We start from the raw sequence: 18619 nt of genomic DNA on the forward strand, positions 1-18619 counted from the left end.
TTAAAGCACCCAGCATGGTGTGCAGGAACAGAACAGAAAGCAGCCCAGTCCAACGTCACCACAAACCACTTCACCTGCAGGCTTTCAGGATGAACTGCCCCTTTAAAAGACCAGCTGATCAAAGCGCATCAACAGAAACGGGGACGTTAATGGACGGTCCTCACGCGTCTCACGGTGAGGGTCCATCACAGACTCATTCCTCTCACTGTCGTGTTGCCGCGGGGACGAGTTCGAGTGTTGTCGTCTGCACGGGTTTGTCTACAGTTTACAGAAAAAGTTCAAATTAGCATCGTTTAGCTGTTTCAGCGTCAGCTTATCAAGGCTTAACCGTCACGCACAGGCCGTGTAAATAACCGAGGCAGTCAGTATCGTAGAGGTCTGAGCCGTTTAATTATGCTTACAGTGAGTCAAGAGCATTTCAGTGTGAATTTATAAAACACTTTGATATCTTTGGGTTTACTTTGACTTTGTTGTATTCCATAACCAGCTTAATATGCAACCAGACCTCTATTTGATCCAGACATTTTGTTCACACTTACTAAAACTATACGGAGATATGTTTACATAAAAAAAAAAAAAAAACAATCTTTATCCATCCTTTCTATTGATCACAAGTAATCGCTGAGCCCTGATAAGCTGGCAGGTGCATTTATTAATCCACCTAAAAGATTTGTACAAAAGAGAGCCAAGCAAAAAAGTTACCGTACTTGTAAATACATTTAAATGTATATATACACACACACACATACACATACACACACACTTACACACACACACTTACACACACACTATATCGCAATTCTCTCTGAGTAACTGTTTTATATGTATTCCTATATGAAGTGGGTTATCTGTGTATTTTCAATTCAGCTGTTCTTGAACTGTATGTAATTTCTATCATGAGAATATATTGTCTGACAGGTGTAAAGTCATTTTCTTTTGGATTAATTTCATAGGTATACTAATATGACTTTTTTTCTTTCTTCATGGATTATTTTTGCTGTCAGTATGTGACATATAAGTAATCTCTGATTGTTTTGAGTGTCAGAATAAAGCAGTTATAAGAACATTATGTCTGCATTCACACATGGATGTTGTTACTGGGTTTTCCATCATAGTCTGATCTGGGATGTTTTTGTTGTGTTTTGTGGTTTTAAATATTTCTGTGGTGGTCAAGAGAGTTCAAAGCAACGCATCTTCGTGAAAAAGAAAACACTTAGAAACCAACATGCTGCTGGAAATCCTGTCAACGCAGTCAGTCATAAAGTTCCTGACTGAAAATGACCTGAGAAGCGGTGACGGCGTAGACCAGGTCGACACAACTCAACTCGAATATGTCGTTTCGTTAACTGTTGACTGGAAATGACACTGACAAGATGGATTAAGTCGCTCAGATCCAAGCAGAACTAAAGTCCACACACAACGTGGCAAACATGAACGCAGCATGGAGTGCTGAAGTCAAACCAAAAAAAGATGCTAAGATGGGCTAAAGTGTGTTGAACTCCCTCAGCCATCACGTTCTGACATTTACAAGTTTGTCTCGCTAATTTTCAAAGTTTGAATGCTTTTGAACGCACCACAAATTAAATTCCATTCACCTCCATTGTTTTGTGGCAGCAGCAGAAATCCCAAAAACACACGAGTCGAAACTCTGGAAAATCAGCCTCAATCAGTCACCTTAAATCTGCATGGTCTTTTTCTAATGTGGGCGGACTGGCCCTTTAATGGGCTCAACTTTTAATTGCTAAAGATAGACTTGTTTGAACAAACCATGACTGAAAGAAGCACAGGCTGTAATACCTGAAGCAAGCCTCCCCTGCATCCTTCACGTCCGTGGGTGATTAATTTATTTGTCTCCGCAGCCCGTTCGGTTCCGGGCTGCCTGTCAGTGAGGACTATATGTGGCTCCGGCGCTATTGTGCTGCCTCCCCGCTGAGCTATAAGCCTGCATGTGGATATTTTTGTAAGGCGGGTCCCCAGCGAGCGCTCAGTAAATCTGAGGTATAGGATAGATGGGGCGGTGCTGAGGCCAGTCCTTCCGTGTGAAGACACAAAGGCGGGGAGGGTGGATGCTGATTGAGGACGCCACTTGTTTGTTTGTCTCCCTGGATTGGAAGCTGGGGGTGGGGGGTGAACGCACTACAAAGGCGTCTCCAAATTAAAGCCTCGTCTTCTTTCCTTTCTTTCTTTCTTTCTTTTTTTTTCCCCTGTCAGAAGCTCCGCGGAGCTGCAGAAGATCACTCCGAATTAGCGAGCATCTGTCATGACGAGGGTCCTGGGACGCTCGCCTCGCCTCGCCCGGCCCCCCGACACCCACACAACTCGCCCTCCCCTTCTCAGCTTCCGTCCAGCCCCATTACACTAAGACTTCTCACTTTGCGCTGCCAAACTGCCGATCTCCACTCGTATGACTGCAGCTCGCTCTGATCTTTATTCTGGGGAGAGCAGCGGCGCTGGTTTTGGCAGGCGTAAGGCCTCTGCTCCCGCTCCTTTCATGCCACATTACAAGAACGGGATGAAAAGTGAATGAAGCTGTTGTCTCACTGCTCTCAAACTTTTTGCCGTTGAGTTTTAAGTTGTTCCCTTTTCGGCTGCTGTGTCTTAACCTTTCGCTGTGAACTTCCCCTGCTCGTAACACTACATGTATGGGAGAAATAAGCCGGGGTGGGAGGACTACGGGAGACAATGTTTGTTGTTTATTCCATACATTATCACATAATGTTTACTCCTATTTGTTTTCCCAAAGAACTGTCTCCTAGCCCGATGCACACTCCTAAAAACTTGTTCAGAAAGGAGCAAACTTCACACGTTGACTTTTCGTAGCACCTCTCGTTATGTATGCCTGTCAGAACGCTAACCTTCTGCATATTCACCAGTCTCCCCGCTTTTCTCCCCTGTTTCCAGTAAATACAAAAGGAAGAGCTGTACTCACTATTGATGGACATCACAGATGAAAACAACGAAGAGAGGAGAACTAGCTTTAAGAAAATAACACAAGAAGAAGAAGAAGAAGAAGACGAGAAGGAGTTCCTCTACTGAGGCTGGCGAGGGAAGACGGGAGGCGTACGAAGTGGCGCAGCGGTGTCTATACAGCCACAAACTTGACATACGGAGTGAGCCAGTTTCCACCAGGGACCACCTTTTTGCCGGGTAGAAAAAGACAGAGAGAGAATGAAAAGTGTCCCGTTATTATAAAACATTTTATTTTTCTATACTTTTGTGATTTACAATGGTAAAAAAAAAAGTGTGTATAAAGCAGTATATATGTACAAATCTGTTTTTATGTTTTTTGGTAAGGGAGATGAACAGTTGGCCCTTGATGCTGATTCTGTGGTATGCAGGAAGGAGGAGGGAGGACCCCCACCCCACCCCCCCACACACACACACACACACTCTCACACACTCACACACACTCACACACACCCCACCCCCACCTCCTCTCTATGGCACACTGCTCTGTCGCCGAGGTCGTGTAAACAAAAACATAAACATGAACAGAAAGGTGGCAGGGAGAGCTCGGCATCCAGGCAGAAGCACTTTCTTCGCTGTACTTCCTGTGGGTGGAGTCAAAGGTGGGCCTCCTGGTCTCAGCGCTCCAACCTCTTCCTTCCAACCTCCCCTGACCTCCTTGCTTACTTATTTACTTCCTTCCTTCCTTCCTTCCTTCCTTTTCGGGCCGGTGATGTCGCTCCTTCCTCCTTGTTGCGGTGTCACTGACCGGCAGCGCCTACTGTTAACAGCGTCCCCCGTGGATACTGTCGTGATGTCACTTTCTCCTGGCAGCACCATTGGGCATCCCCGCCCTCCCCAATGGGCAGCGTCACTGGTTTACAGCGTTGGGGAGTGGGGGGGTGAGCCACGGCGGGACGGTGAGACGGTATAAAGCCGAGCCTCGCCGGTCTGCCCCTCTCCACGCCCCAGCAGAGGTCAATGACTGAGGACTAGTTAGAGAAAAATGGCGCAGAAGTCGCCGACTTCGCTCACCTGCCAGACTCCGAGCCCAAGCCTTTGTGTCGCTCTGCACCGACGGACAAAACTATCAGACCAACGCGGTAACAAAGGTGCGTACAACTACCAAGGATGCACGTTTCCACCTGACGAGAATAACTCATCGACGTCCATGTAACAAATTGAATTATAATCGAATAATCCCATTGTACTACATCAGCAGGTGCATAACCAAAACACAAGCCTGAGGCATATAGACTATGGCGCTAGATAAAACATTATAGAAATACAGTAGTGCCCATCCAACGGTAACAAGGAACGAGGGCTAAAATATGTTCTTTTGTCAATGTATTCTGAGAATATTTATTTGTGTGTTCTTTCGTTGGTTTTCCTTTTTGCAGCACTGAAAACTTTTAAAGAGGAAAAAAAAAAAGTTTTAGTTTTGGTGGAAGCAAAACCTTAATTCTTTATATCAGGAGAGTCACTGTAAACGTGTTTAAACAAGAATGTTGGTTCAGTTCTTTGAATGTACATTAATGTCTAGGGTGTCCAATAAGTATGTATTCTTTTTCTGTATATAAATATATATACATATCTATTATATGGGCTGTGGTGATGTCAGGGAGTAGAGGGGGTGGGCAGGAACGCCCCTGGCCCCCCAACATAGATATCAGACCCCTCCTACGACTAAATATGTCCCTGATATTTACTGTACCATGTGATCATGTGTTATATGATTGAAAGTGTGATGGTGATAGTGTGAACTGATCTCCCCCGAACCCCTCCCCCCCTTTACCCCACACACGCACGCACACACACACACACACACAGTGCACATAGAGACTGACAACACACGTACACACACGCAAGCAAATGCACATACACACACATGCACAAGCACACTCACACACCCAGTGCACATACAGACTGACAACACACACACACGCATACAAATACACATAGACATACATGCACACACACACAGTGCACACAGAGACTGACAACACATGCACACACACATGCAAATGCACATACACACACACACAGTGCATACAGAGACTGACAACACACACACACACACACATACAAATACACATAGACATACATGCACACAAACACACAGTGCACACAGAGACTGACAACACATGCACATACACACACAAGCACACAAACACACACACACAGTGCACACAGAGACTGACAACACACACACACACACACACACGCACACACAACACAACACAACGCTACACTTTTGCCCCATCAAATGCAAAACATCACATCCTGCATCCTAAACCGCTTCAGGAAACGAATCACATCTGCAGTAATTTCGGCCCTTCGTTGGAGCTGGGAAGGCTTGCTAATTAGCGCAAGGTGTTGTGGGTGTCAGATGAAAAGTTTATGAATATTGATTTGTCTTTTCTTACTTGAACCAAAGTATGATTTGAACACACACAGTCTCGGTGCTCTTTGATCAGGAGACAGCGAGACTCTGTGATGACGGCGGAGCCCGGATGTGTATTGACGTGACCCAGATTTCATTCACCGCTGAGGAAGAGCTCGCTGCTCTGCTAATGCGGCGAGCCCCGCTGATGAAGCCCGGCTCGCGGCAGCCTCGCTTTATGAACTGCTGTTCTCATGCTGACCCTGGTGGGCGGGCGGTTTTATTGCATATTGGAAATAACCTGCTGGCCCTGAAAAGAAAACTTCTTCTTTTATCAGAGGCGAGCAGGTTCGGGTGAAGCACAACTTTGTTTGAGAGTTCAGGGTACACTACTTAACTTAGTGGTGGTTTTGTGTGAATTGTTCCAAGAGGGTAACACTCGGTTAAAGCTCCTGACTTCCTGTACAAAACTACAGTGTGTACTGTTAATATGCTGTACAGTAAATCTCACCTCACTCTTCTTGATTAACTTCATCTTATTTCAGGTTTAAAAAAGAAAAAAAAAAACTTGTTCTGAATCAGGGCTCCTACCCACGCGACCTCTGTTCATCTGTAGACAGCTTCTCATATATTACAAAGAGTATCTATATCATGGCAACTAACTGTTGTGAAGTCTAATTGGGGTAAAGTCGGTCATTTGTTCTCCCATGCAGCGATCATATGCAGGCTTAGCATTTTTAATACCTGTAGGTTTGTTTCCGAGAGTCACATGATTCATCTGTCCTACTTACAGACTTGTGGTGGGTCAGAAACAATTCAGGAGCAGGTTGGAGTTTTATTTTGACGGGAACTTCCTGGGAAGGCAGAGCTGCTCCGGAGCCAGACGGTCGGTTTTTATTTCTCTATGTTTTACCGCCTACTCGTCAAGGTTTGGTCACATGATTTGATGATTTTCGTCCACTGACTGATCTATGCACTTTGCAACAAAAACAAATATGATGTCACGTGTGAGAGGAAGACACCTCTGTTTCCTGTTTATTCTGATCACCTCGTACTTCATCACATCTGAGGCAATAAGGCTGCCGCTGCTCTGCGCTTTGTTGTCTTGTCAGCAAATCCTGCGACTCCAGTGGGTCTGAGTGGCAGCAGGACGCAGAAACATCTGCCCAAGCGTTACGTGTTATTATTATTCTTATTCTTATTATTAAGATAGTGAAGTACGAATAAATATGTCATTAGTTGTAGAAGTAGGAGTCGTGAGCGTGCGTACATTTTAAGTGTTGTGCTATAGTTGGTTCGCGGCTCACATTTTAAACAATGATGTTGGGCACATCAGAAGATCACTTCCTGTTTAGTTTCTGCGTTTAAGTCAGTTATCTGTTGAGTACCTTTAAAGTTCTCATCACGGAGCCGCCAGTTAGTCGACTGATGCGTTTAGGTCCTGAAGATGAAGAGACGTAACTCTGGGCGTCACTGAATGACTGATGCCTGCAGATGTTGCTGAGGACTCCAGCTCCCATCAGGCTTCGGTCGAGCTTCTGCGTGGAAGCCTGGCGGGAGCTGCGGTGGAAATAACAACAACAAAAGTTCAAAAGGCACCTCAGACTTCATTGCCTCAGACTGTTCTGTTTGTGTCACATCGCAGACGATCCTCACGTTCCTCAGCAGAATTTTAACTTCTCTAATCTAAACGAGTTAGTCTGGCTGGTCTTCCATGTTAGTAGCCACACTAGCATCAGTGGTCAGGTATGGCTTTTCCTTTGTACTTCTTTATCTCCTTCCCATTTGAACAAACCTGCGGACACGCCGGACGAGTTCTGCCCGTCTTTAAACTCCAGCCTGCTCCTCGGCGGCGGGACAAAGCTGGGGGAGGGGGGGGGCGGGGGGTTCGAGGACCCTCCCTTCCTTCCCTCAGATGCCTTCACTGTATAATGAACTGGTCCTGATCTTCCTGAGCACAACTGCTTGAGCTGTGACACTAGCAGGATGCCCCCCCCACTCCCTCCCCTCCCCCGCGTCCCCCCGCCTCCCTCCTGATCCCCGACACGCCCACGCCCTCCTCCTCCTCCCACCGTCCCAGCTTCCCTCCAGCCTTCTAGTATGTGAGTCGACTGGCCCCTTTTGTATTCCTGGTGTTCTGTACATAATAACCCTCACCCCCTTTCCTTACCCCCCTCCCCCCACCCACACACCCCCTCCCCCAGAGCTGTCCTTTAAGGGGGGAAAAGAAGAAAAAAAAGAAAAAGAAAAAAAACAACCTCTGACTCCCCCCGAAATCTTGTATTTTGTTCTAATAATGACAAAATTTATTTATAAGGATTTTTTAAAATCTATCTCTTTCTCCTTTTTGTAAATGTTCCAGTTAAATAAAGTTTAAAAATGTTAAAAAATTAAATGGATATATTGAAAGGTTAAAAAAATGTCCCTGGCCCCTCCTCTGGCTCTGTACTCTGAACTTTGTGTTTTTGTTTTTTCCTCTTTCTGTATGCTTCTCTTTACGTGCTTCAGATGAAGAGTTCTATTTATTATGACATTAACGTTATTATAATTATGACTAATTATTAATATTATCATCATCCTCATCATCCTCATTATTATCATTAATAAACTTGTCTACTTCAGTCTCGGTGTCTCTGCGCTGTTTTGTGGTGAGTGATGAGTTGCCGTAAGACTACAAATCCCAGGACGCAACATCGCTGCGGCGCCATACGAGATAAGCCAGGTGGAGCAGGGAGGGGGAGAGGGGGAGAGGGGGGAGGAGAGGGAGGGGAGGGGGAGACGCTCCCACACCCATTTGTCTTATGCCAAAACCCCTCCGGGTTTACAAGATGGAGAGCACCTGTCTGTCGCCGAGGCCGCCATTTACCTGAGCGGAGCGAAGACAAACTGTGAGGCTGAAGGAGGAACGCGGACGCACGTCTGAGGGGGGACGGGGGGGACGCGGGGGGGACGGAGGAGACGCACAGACAACACACACCAAACTCAAATGTAAATACTCCCAAAGATCACAGCCTCTCCATCTCTGCTGGCTTTGTTTAATCCTCTGAGCCTCTGCAAACACGGACAGATGAGATTTGTGTGTTTGTTTGTTTTTTTGTTTTTTGTCACAGCCAAAAACAAAAATTGACAATTCGGAAAACACTGTTGTTCTTTGCGTCACGGCCACGCGGCTCACATCCGCACACAAACACGCGCCCCTCGCGCGTGTGTGTCTGTCTGTCTGTCTGTCTGTGTCTCTGTCTCTGTCTCTGTCTCTCTCTCTCTCTCTCTCATGGCGCTGACGCTCGGCCGCCTGAGCGCCACAGCAGCCGCAGTGAGACACGTCCCACTTCCGTCCCGCATGCTAAGCACAGGCAGTATGCGCAGTACTGCAAAGGAGTACTCACACATTCCGAATACTTTAAAGTCCGCACTGCACATTCCTGTTCTAACTGCTGATCTGACACTTTTCAACAGCCGTCAACTCGTCCAACAAATACGTTCATGATGCGTAATGCTGAGGAAATTAACGCGCGCCAAGTCATTAAACTGTGCATACAGGACGTATCAGATGTAACTAAGTGCAGTTTACTCAAGTACATTTTTTAAGTGCTTGTACTTGAGTATTTTACCCGACGCCGTATACGCAGGGACAAGAGGGGGCAACGCCCCCTCAAATCAGAAACAGAATCAGCTTTATTTGCCAAGCACGTGTGACCATACAAGGAATTTGACTCCGGATTTTTCTCTCTCCTGTGCACCATACAAAATACAAAATAACAAACAATAGTAATAAAAATGAAGAATGAAGTATTTACAAGAAGAAAAAAACGGGATAAAACGGGATAAATATATATATATTATAGTACATATATATATACACATATTTGTAGTATATGTAGTACAGACAGTAGAATCAAAATTTTAGAAGTTGTAAAAAACAACATTCTAATATCGTCACAAAATTAATATATTACAAGTTGACAAAACATCTACAACAGCGGAAAAACACGCAGAAAAATGGACACGTTACAGTATCAGACTTCAGGTGTCAGCACGGCCACGGACTTGCTGCGTTCATTTACACTCGGAATATGACGTTTCTCGTTTCCTCTCTCCCTTAAGTAGCTCATGTACTTCCTTATAAGTATTTTAAATGCTCGATAGACATCCAAACAAACATCAACTTACTGTGGCCAGTCATGTTTTCCGAGGTTGCGCAGTGAAACACATTTACCTCGGAAGTCGGAATTTCCCGTCCAGATCTATCCAAGTTCCGAGTGTAATTGAACGCAGCAGAAGCAGCAACGTTTTCTCAGGCACACCAGGCTGTAGTTCTGCACTGTTTTGTTTCAAATCATCACAGCGGTTTTTACAAAGCAGCTTACTTATTTTCCAGCTCACAAAGAGAAAGTTAATGCTGTGTAATGCATCTGTTTTTCAGAGCTTTTAAAAAGCGCAGTGCTGCTCCTGTCTGTGTTGATAGTAGTAGCAACGATGCTGCTGCTAGCACATCAGAGACAGCAGCTAGCATAACTGCTACGTTAGCATCAGCCAGCGCTGCTTCTCCTGTACCTTCCCCAACAAGTGCTGCCCCGAAGCAGCCTGCTCAGCTGCCTGATGACTTAAATCACCACCTCAGCCAACACTGGGTAGTTACCCAAAGCGTACATTTGGTACAACATTAAGATCATTTAATCCTGCCTGGTACTGCACACGACCACGGCAAAGCAGGAGCTTAGTCTTCAGGTGGGACACCCAGGTGGGACAGGTCTGGAGGTAGAGGTCTGACAAAGTGCAGTCCACTTCTCCAGGTTGGGGTTGGACACAAAGCTAACAACCCAATTCAATGAAGAAAACACTGTTGCTATAAGCACAGGGGGAAAGTGCTGGAGCATGACGTGCACACATGCTGCCCCCCTCACATTTCTGACTGCCCCCTCATATATGCCTGCCTAGAACCGGCCCTGGTTTGACCCCTGCACTCCGCTACCGTTCTGAACGCAAATGTTTTGCTTTTAACACTTGATCTATAACATCAGATACTTCTCCTCAAGTGTCGTTCTTTCACTCGATCAGTCCTTTCACTTTGTGATTTATCTTTGCTTTCTTCACTTTGGTGAACTTTTTCACTTTTTAATGTCACACCTGCAGTAAATTCCCATACAGCCCGTGTAATGCCCCGTACCTCCCACTGGGTGGCGCCGTCTCGCCTGGCTCCACTGGTCGTACAAGTGGGTGTAGAACTCCACACGCAGACACCTGAACCACCTCCGCAGTGAAATATTATCTCCACCTTTTATTCATACATGTAACGCTTGATTGAGGTCAGATGGGGGATCTGAAATATGATAAAAGCATCTGTTGGGCTCCAATAGAATCTGTCACCCCAACCGCAGCGATTGACCATAATCACACAATTATGAAGCGATGAGACACTTTGGCTTTATGGGGAGGGTGCTTTGCTAAAATGGCCCACGTAAAAACCCCATCTGTACAAATGGGCCTTGGATTTGAGCCAAAGCGGGGGCTAAAAGAGCAGATATATCAAGTCACGGCGCATGGAGCCGAGGGGAGCGGCGGCTCGGGGAAAACACGGCCGCGACGGGGGCAGCTCCGGGACTGTCTGCTGTGATGGGACAAAGATGATTCATAAGGAAATGCTTTCTACAAACATGAAGTGCAACTTTATTTTTTATTACTGATGATTATGGTAGCAGTTTGTTTATTGATCCAGTGAGAATAAATAGTAATAATAATAATAATACTAAAGGGTACCGCACAGGATATTACAGAAATCGCAGTCTGGATTTGCTGAGTCTGAAACCACAGAACGTGAAGTACTGAAGTACTACTGCAGTAGCTGCAGTACAGTCCTGTGGTGAACAGCCCAAAATACAGTTTAGAAGTACTAAAATACCACACAGAAAGCGGCACATGAAGATGTATTTAATTTTTATGTATTTAAATATTGACGTGTTTTATCTTTTGTCTGCTTTCGTTAACTTCACTCTGATCTCGTTTGTGTTGGACTTCCTGTTGTCTGTAAAGATGCCGTGTAAATAAAGTTCTTCAGCCGGTCTGGGTGTGTGGGAGCTGCGGATCGTGGTCCTCTCTGAGTCTCTCAGACGGAGGCCGAGCAGCAGGTTTCTTGTCTGGAGCTTTAGACGGAGCATCCATCAGCTCGACACGCCACCATCTGCTGCCAGCGCCGCTGCGCCGGCACGGCGAAGCGCCATCTGCAGCCTGCTTCACTTACACCAACTTTCACTCTGAGCGGCTCTTTGTGTGGGGGAACAGCAGCTACTCCACGAATCATCTGCTAATGTTTAAAAAACGAAAGGGAGGCGCAACGAGCAGGATGAAAGAGCCACGCCGGGCTCTACCTGCCCCTCCTGCAGCATCAGTCAGCCTGACTGCCTGGATATTTGCTCCATGAATTGTGTCCAGCTTAACGAGCTGTAATTGCACAGTTGATCCAGAAGAGGGAGACAAACGCCTGGAAATCACTCTGATTTGGACACCCAGGAAGAACACAGCGTGCAGAGGTCTCACACGTGATGATACACATGATGAGTGAGACCTCACGGCCGGGGCACAGGTGGTCTCACTGAACCAGATGCTGGCCCCGAAGGCCACACGGGTGACATCGAAGAGGAGGACCGCAGTGAAAACCTTCTAATGAGCTCCAGCAGGAAGCTGTTAGTGATGTGCTTTAAATCTCTGAGAGGAGTTTCAAAAAGCTCTCTGGTGAAAACTTTCAAACTGGAAGCTGCTCATCGCCGTGTCATCACACACACTCACACACACACACAATAAAAACACAATCAAGTTTGATCCCACACTGCAACAAATTACCTGTAGAATTTACAGTAAATACCAGGCAAAAAAGTTGCCAATAAAGTGCTGTAAAAGTGTTGTTAGTTACTGTAAAAATAATTACAGTAAATTACTGGATAGGTTTTACAGTTTTTTGCTGTGTATAAATTACAGCAATGTATTGTTGTTTTATATTAGAAACAACCATTAATTGTATTTTAGTTTACAATATTATCTTGCATTCCATTCAAATTACATGAGTTACCTGGCAACTAATGTTACCAATAAATAGCTGTTACTTATTCATAATTCACCATCTTACTGTAGAATGGGTTTACACTTCATTTTTGTTTGTCAGCTTTAGCAAATTGGGCACGCTGTGGCTGCTGATACTCCAAAATATATCAACACTACGTTAGATTATCTTGAGCTGTTAAATAACGTACTGCAAAAACACATTTATTAGGACTCAGTACAGTGTTTATTAAATCATACAATTGTATTCAATACAGTGTACCAGATTACATAAAAGATGTGTAAGTATGAAACTTAAAGTGACTTTCCTTTTTATGAGCCAATAGGCACATGCATGGAAAGCATAAACACTGGACAGACTGCACAAGACTACTGCAGCAAAGTCACTCATATTCAACTCAAATTTGTAGCAACAATGTCAAACGTGTAACATGTAAAAACTAACCTTATTTTGAAACCACTTTTGTTAAAGAAATACCGTGTGCCATTGTCCTTACTTTTGCGACAGGCTCAAAGCCATTCATAGTCCATTAGTCTTTTGAGTGCAGAGACATGAGGGCTGACACTGTTGCTACTCTTTTCGTGCACCTTCCCACTTCTTGGACTGATCCACTTTGTCATCTTTGTGCCAGAGGTTGGGTTGATCCCGACGAAGCATCTGAAGTCAGAGAAAAAGACACTTAATGAAATACATTGTTTGAAGAGACAGCAAAACCCATCCAGTGGTGGAGACTAGCTTATCATTTTTCCAAATATGCAAAACTTCAAAACAAAAATTTGCTTTAATTGCAGATGTTCCGTCCATGCAAGCTAAAGCAGAAAGAGGCTTTGCAATGCATGGAGGTGAAGAAAAATTACACCATATGTGATTCATAATGAAAAATGGAACTAAATAACAATCCACTAGCATCCCCTTTGAAGCACTTACCTTTGGATGAATCCCAGTGCGCTCGAGGCCTCCTCTTGGTGCACCAGATTGAAGACGTAATAGCACGAGAAAAACACTGCCATGCCAGCCACAATGTTCTGGTGTGGACCCACGACCACTTGTCCCTCAATGCTAAGCATCCAGCTCGTTGGCGTGAGAACATCCCCTAAACATAAATACACATATGCTTTATTATTGTTCTTCTGGCATTTTTAGATGCATGTTCTTTCTGTTGCCCTTCCACATGAAAATATCCATAGATTAAATTAATTCATATTAGTCATTCATATAGTCTCTAGCTTTGCAACAGACTAAAAAAATACACAACCTAAGACGATGAGTTCCCTGAGCTGCTATATTAGCACAGATGTTGTGCTGAATCTCAACTACGTCAAATTTTAAAATCTCACAAATCAAAACATGGTCAGCAATATAAACGTAACTGACAAATTTTTACCTGAAAATTGTCTTCACAGAAGTGTGTGGTGATGATCACTGTGCCCTCTGCAGTGGGGCTCACCGCCCAGGGTTTTCCTCTGCTCCTGCAGCAAGAGGACACTTCAACAGCAAAACACGCATGCTTAATTAGGCCCAGGCTGGTTACTGATGAGGTTAAACAATTTAACTGCTTAGCCAATGTTAACTGTGCCTTTTTTCTATAACATAATCTTACCCAATATCAAATATAACTCTGCCCAGATGGATCCCTCCAAGGTCCCACTCCAGACTGCTTCACTTGGTGGAGCTGTAAGAGATGACTGACTGCTTGATTGGACTTCCATGCAATAAGAATTGTTGATATCAGCACATTAATTATATATAACTTCAGTTTCACATGTCAACAATTTAATTCTTACTAATCACAACTGAAGTTATGACATCTTCAATTAAATCTGTACTCTATCTTCTATCTTTTCTCTCTCACTTTCACACACAGATGACTGATGTTTGACAGCAAAAAATTACTTTAAAAAATTACTAAACAGATTCTTAGCAACAAACCTCTTCCAGTTCTAATTAAACCCAATAAAAACTCTGAGCCACAGTGGCTGCTGAGCTAAAGAGTCAATGCTAAGTATTAGCCGAGCTCAAGCTCACACAGTGTGTAAGGCGTGTGTGCTACTGTAACGCAGTATAAATTACCACGGTGAGCATGCAAAACAGAGGAAAACCGCCCGGACTTCGTCCCTCTGTGATGTCATACTAACGTGTAACGTAATACCATGACGTGTAACGTGACAACTACGCGCAATCGGCTTTCGCTCCAACAGTTTTCTAAGTCCCTCTGTCCCGGAGGGGGCGGGGCTAATGCCGGAAGCTAGCGTTAGCTTAACTTAACCAGTTTTTCGCTAGCTAACATTTGCAAAAACAGTGCAGTCTGCGTCCCACAATCCGTATGAAACGCGACTAAGATAAATAAAATAAAGTGAAATACCGTCACTCACACAAACAAAGAATCATTATACTTACCGAAATGCTGGTTTTGCAGCTTCCTGTTCACCGTTTTCTTGCCTGCTTCGTGTCTGTCGGCAACACGCATATTCTTTAACTACCTTAAACGTGCAAACCAGTCTGATATACGGTCAGATTATATTGTATGAAGTTACCGTTTGAATAACGTTTGAATTTTGTAGGCTAATACTGTGTTACTATATTGACTTGATGGATGTTGGGTTCACCACCCCGCGTCCGCAGTAACTAAATGTCATGTCCTCTTTCAAACCGCCTTCTAATGGCAGTGTTTAACTGTAATATGTATCGTTTACAGTCAGAACTCAGTGAAAACACAACCATCCTGTAATTCTACAATGAAATACTGCTTAAAAATGTATTAAGTTACTGTAATTATTTATCACCCATAATGCATTGCAAGATACAGTTACACCTTGTAAAATATTAGAACAAGAAGCTACTGTAGAAATGACAGAAACTTGTTACAGTGCAGTGATGCTGCAGCGCCGCCTCTGAACAAGCGGTGCGTTCAGCCCCGTCAGCAGGGCGACCCCACCCTCCAACACGAAGAGGTGCTGGCCTGAGTGACAGCCGCTCCACTCCGCAGCCTTAATATGATTGTGGTTTAATACCCATCACAGCAGCACGCAGGTGCCGTCACCGCTTCACCTTCCCTCCTTCAGCCTATGAGGGAAAATACTGACAAGAAGCCCGAAAAGCACGGCGCTATAAATGGAAACAAAAGTGCTGGGCTGACAGAACAGGAGCCACAGCCACAATCTGAGGAATTATGTGAGCACGCGGCTGATGACCCGCAGCCGTGTGGGTAACGCAAGGTCAGGCGGGGGATTGGGTGATCGGACGGAACCAGAATCAATGACAGCACGGACTGAGGGAGGAGTGAGGAAATGAGGAAACCGTGAGGTCACCGCGAGAGTCTGCGAGAGATTAGAGCTGCACAACTGATCATTTCATTATCATTTAATCTGTCAGTTGTTCAGTGTAAAAATCAGTCCCTGCCATCTGACTCTACTCACAGATATTAAACTGAAAAGTGCTGCGAATCACCACACCACACAGACTGTGGATATTTCTGCTGCTGAAAGACAAAGAAATGAATGAATGAATTAACTATTCATTCTGTGCAGGAAGCAGAGGAAGCTAATAAGAATAAAGAAGGACAGACGTGCTGAGTCCAACCAAACTGCTGAATCCCAACACAACAAACGCTGCAGTTTACGGTCCACAGGCGTTGTTCAGACCGATGGAGGAGAGAGTTACAGCATCGAGTGGGACAGGAATCAGGACAAAGACTTTGTCTCTCTACAGAAGCGATCCCGTCCAGCCAGACCAAGCACGAGCTGTGAGGACACGTGGGGTCTCACAGGAAGACAAACACAAGCAGAACAGAGTCAAAGACTGAGGAGGCGAAGAGAAGGAAGTTATCTTTCATAATATAACCAATCAAATGATCCAGAAGAAGAATGTTTCTGTCAGCCTCCTCACTGAGGAGCGCTGAGGGTTTCCTGTGCGTGTCCGTCCTCCTTCCAAACGTCTCCGTTATCTCTGGACGTCTGAATCGACTCGTCTGGTTTCTCTGTCCTGTGAGTGAGGTTTTCTCTTTGACGCACTTACTGTTCAACCCGTCAAACTTTACTGAGTTTGCACAGAGCTTTGGCCAACAAGTCGGAGGGAAAGTACGGCATTCGGTCACTTAAACGCAACACTGAGCCTGCATTAGCAATAAAACATCTGAAACTATGAAAAGCAGAAGCAGAGATTCAGCTGAACGGCTGCACACACGGCTCTCCGAATCCCGACCCCGAACCCAGTCCGAGGTCAGATCCAAAAGAATACTCTTCACCCCAAAGTTATATTACAGTCACAGACATGATTTGGCTATCTGGGCGAATACCAACAGACATTCAGAGTTTTTGAAAAAATAAATGTATTTACTTAATATTATTTTAACACAACGAAGCAACAGCAAGGAATGAAACTCGTGAATCCTGCACAGCTCCATTAATCACATTAGAGACTTTACAGTCCAGATGCCTGCAGCACATTGGAAGCATTTTGATCATCACAATAACATCCTGCCTTAAAGAAAATAACTGATTAAACTACATAAAATTCCTGTGTGATCATAAAGTGAGTTTTTGTCTGCATGTTGTATGGCGTAAAAATGTTCCTTCAGATGCTTTTGTGACTGAGAATATGTGAGAACATCTCTTCAGCAGGAGCTCTGAATTCACAGATAAAAGTGTTCCAACATGTGATTCATAGTAAAATGACAATCTGGACACGATGATGTATCGGTCTCTCTGCTCTCTCTGCTGCCGCCCGGCGCAGGATTTAGAACCACTACTGGTGTCCATCTGCACACCGGATTTAAAAATGTGGCTTCGCTGTGACCCGTCTGTCGTCCGAGGCCTCTGGAGACGGAGGCAGGAGAGGACGCCGTGCCAGGAAACACTCGCTCACTCCGACAGCCTCCATCCTCCGCAAACATGTGCACTTGTGCTGCTTTTTCTCGTGGAAATAATCATCATCAGGTGTTCAGTCGGTGAGCTCTTCAGGACGCATTTTCTCTTTTCTCTGTTCTGTCAAAACGATCACCTGACCCAGTCTGTGCTGCGATGAGAGGGGGCGGAAGCGTTCCATCGTGCACCTTTGGTCTGAGGTGGACCACAGGGATGACGGACAGCTGCTGCTGTTTGCCAATGCACGCTAAATCTGTTTCCAGATCAAAGATTTCGGAATAAAAAACAACGCTGCCTGCAGAGCTCGGGTCAGAGTCACAGCAGGGCGAGTTGGACCTGTGAAAAATGAGGATGTACATGAGAGAATGTGTGCTGTGGACGCTCCTGCCTGTTGGTTTAAGGCAGCTTACTGGGCGTCTGTTCCAGCCAAATCCATTTTTACTCACCCTGTGGATTATGGGACAGTTGGCATGACTGCCCTAGTCGTACCAAAGCCAAAAAAAAGGCCATGCAGGTGGATGCCCTGCATGTAGAGCTCGGAAAATTTCTGATACCTCAGAAAAAGGTGTTTGTTTTTTCCTTCTATATTTTCACTTGTAAGCCAAAAGCCAAACCAGAGAGTGTCTGAATGGTGTCAGGACGGCCGTCACAGCGGCCTTTAGAGGGCGCTGACGCACAGGTGATGAGAGCAGCTGCCCGGACAGGTGCTGAGGACACACTTCTCAGCCGCCGCATGTGTGTGTGAAGTCTCGGGGATGGTGCTAACAAGTGACGCTCGCCTGCAGAGAGCGTCCTCAATCAGACCTCTGAGCCCGTCGCACAGACGCACAGGAGGGGAAAACGGGCCTGAAAGCTCAAAGCTGACGATGTCGAGGTCGGCTTCTTCCCCATCAAACCGGACAAAAACATTTCATTACGGTCCTGGCATCGTCATGTCAGGAGGAAGAGGGCCATGATGAAACCAAAGCACGAAGAACAGCCTCAGACTGGAATATGTGGACGAGCTACAGCGTTTTTCCAGTTTCTAAAAGGTTCAGGAGGCTGAACTACGTCAACTGCCTCTGACCACGTCCACACACACACACACACACAGCTCTGTTTGTGTTTATTTCATTGATTTATGAAGGCTCAGACATAAACGTGACTGTGTGACGCCTCAGATTATATCTTCCAGCTAACTCACAGCTTAGAGAAAAACCACAGCCTCCTTCTGCCTGCATGCTGCTCCCTTCAACCACAGATTATTTTCTCGACTAATCGATTGTCTGTTTGGTCCGTGAAACGTCACAGAAATGTCAATCAGTCGATTGTGGAAAGTTACAAACACAGGACAGTCACTGAGGTCCTCTGCACCTTCAGGCTTCCTGTCACTCT

At 45.2% G+C, this 18619-nt stretch overlaps 1 protein-coding gene and 2 long non-coding RNA genes across 3 annotated transcripts in view; 1 reads left to right on the forward strand and 2 right to left on the reverse strand.

Moving 5' to 3' along the window:
* rbfox3a (RNA binding fox-1 homolog 3a) overlaps window positions 1-4767 on the forward strand; it is a 450354-nt gene extending 445587 nt beyond the window's left edge. The window contains exon 20 of the mRNA XM_046414287.1: window positions 2902-4767. Coding sequence (XP_046270243.1) covers window positions 2902-2904 — 3 coding nt within the window. The 3' untranslated portion in view covers window positions 2905-4767. The remainder of the gene's footprint in view (window positions 1-2901) is intronic.
* Window positions 1-18619, reverse strand: part of LOC124072700 — a 91779-nt gene that overhangs the window by 15615 nt on the left and 57545 nt on the right. The gene's annotated exons all lie outside the window — the stretch shown is intronic.
* LOC124072701 lies at window positions 12667-14899 on the reverse strand. Its single transcript, XR_006845578.1, has 5 exons — window positions 14781-14899; window positions 13984-14055; window positions 13768-13852; window positions 13311-13476; window positions 12667-13040 (listed from the first exon to the last, which is right to left on the reverse strand). It is a non-coding gene; the product is annotated as an uncharacterized LOC124072701 (long non-coding RNA).

This window comes from Scatophagus argus, chromosome 16 (genome assembly GCF_020382885.2).
Source record: "Scatophagus argus isolate fScaArg1 chromosome 16, fScaArg1.pri, whole genome shotgun sequence".
Classification (NCBI taxonomy): Eukaryota; Metazoa; Chordata; class Actinopteri; family Scatophagidae; genus Scatophagus; species Scatophagus argus.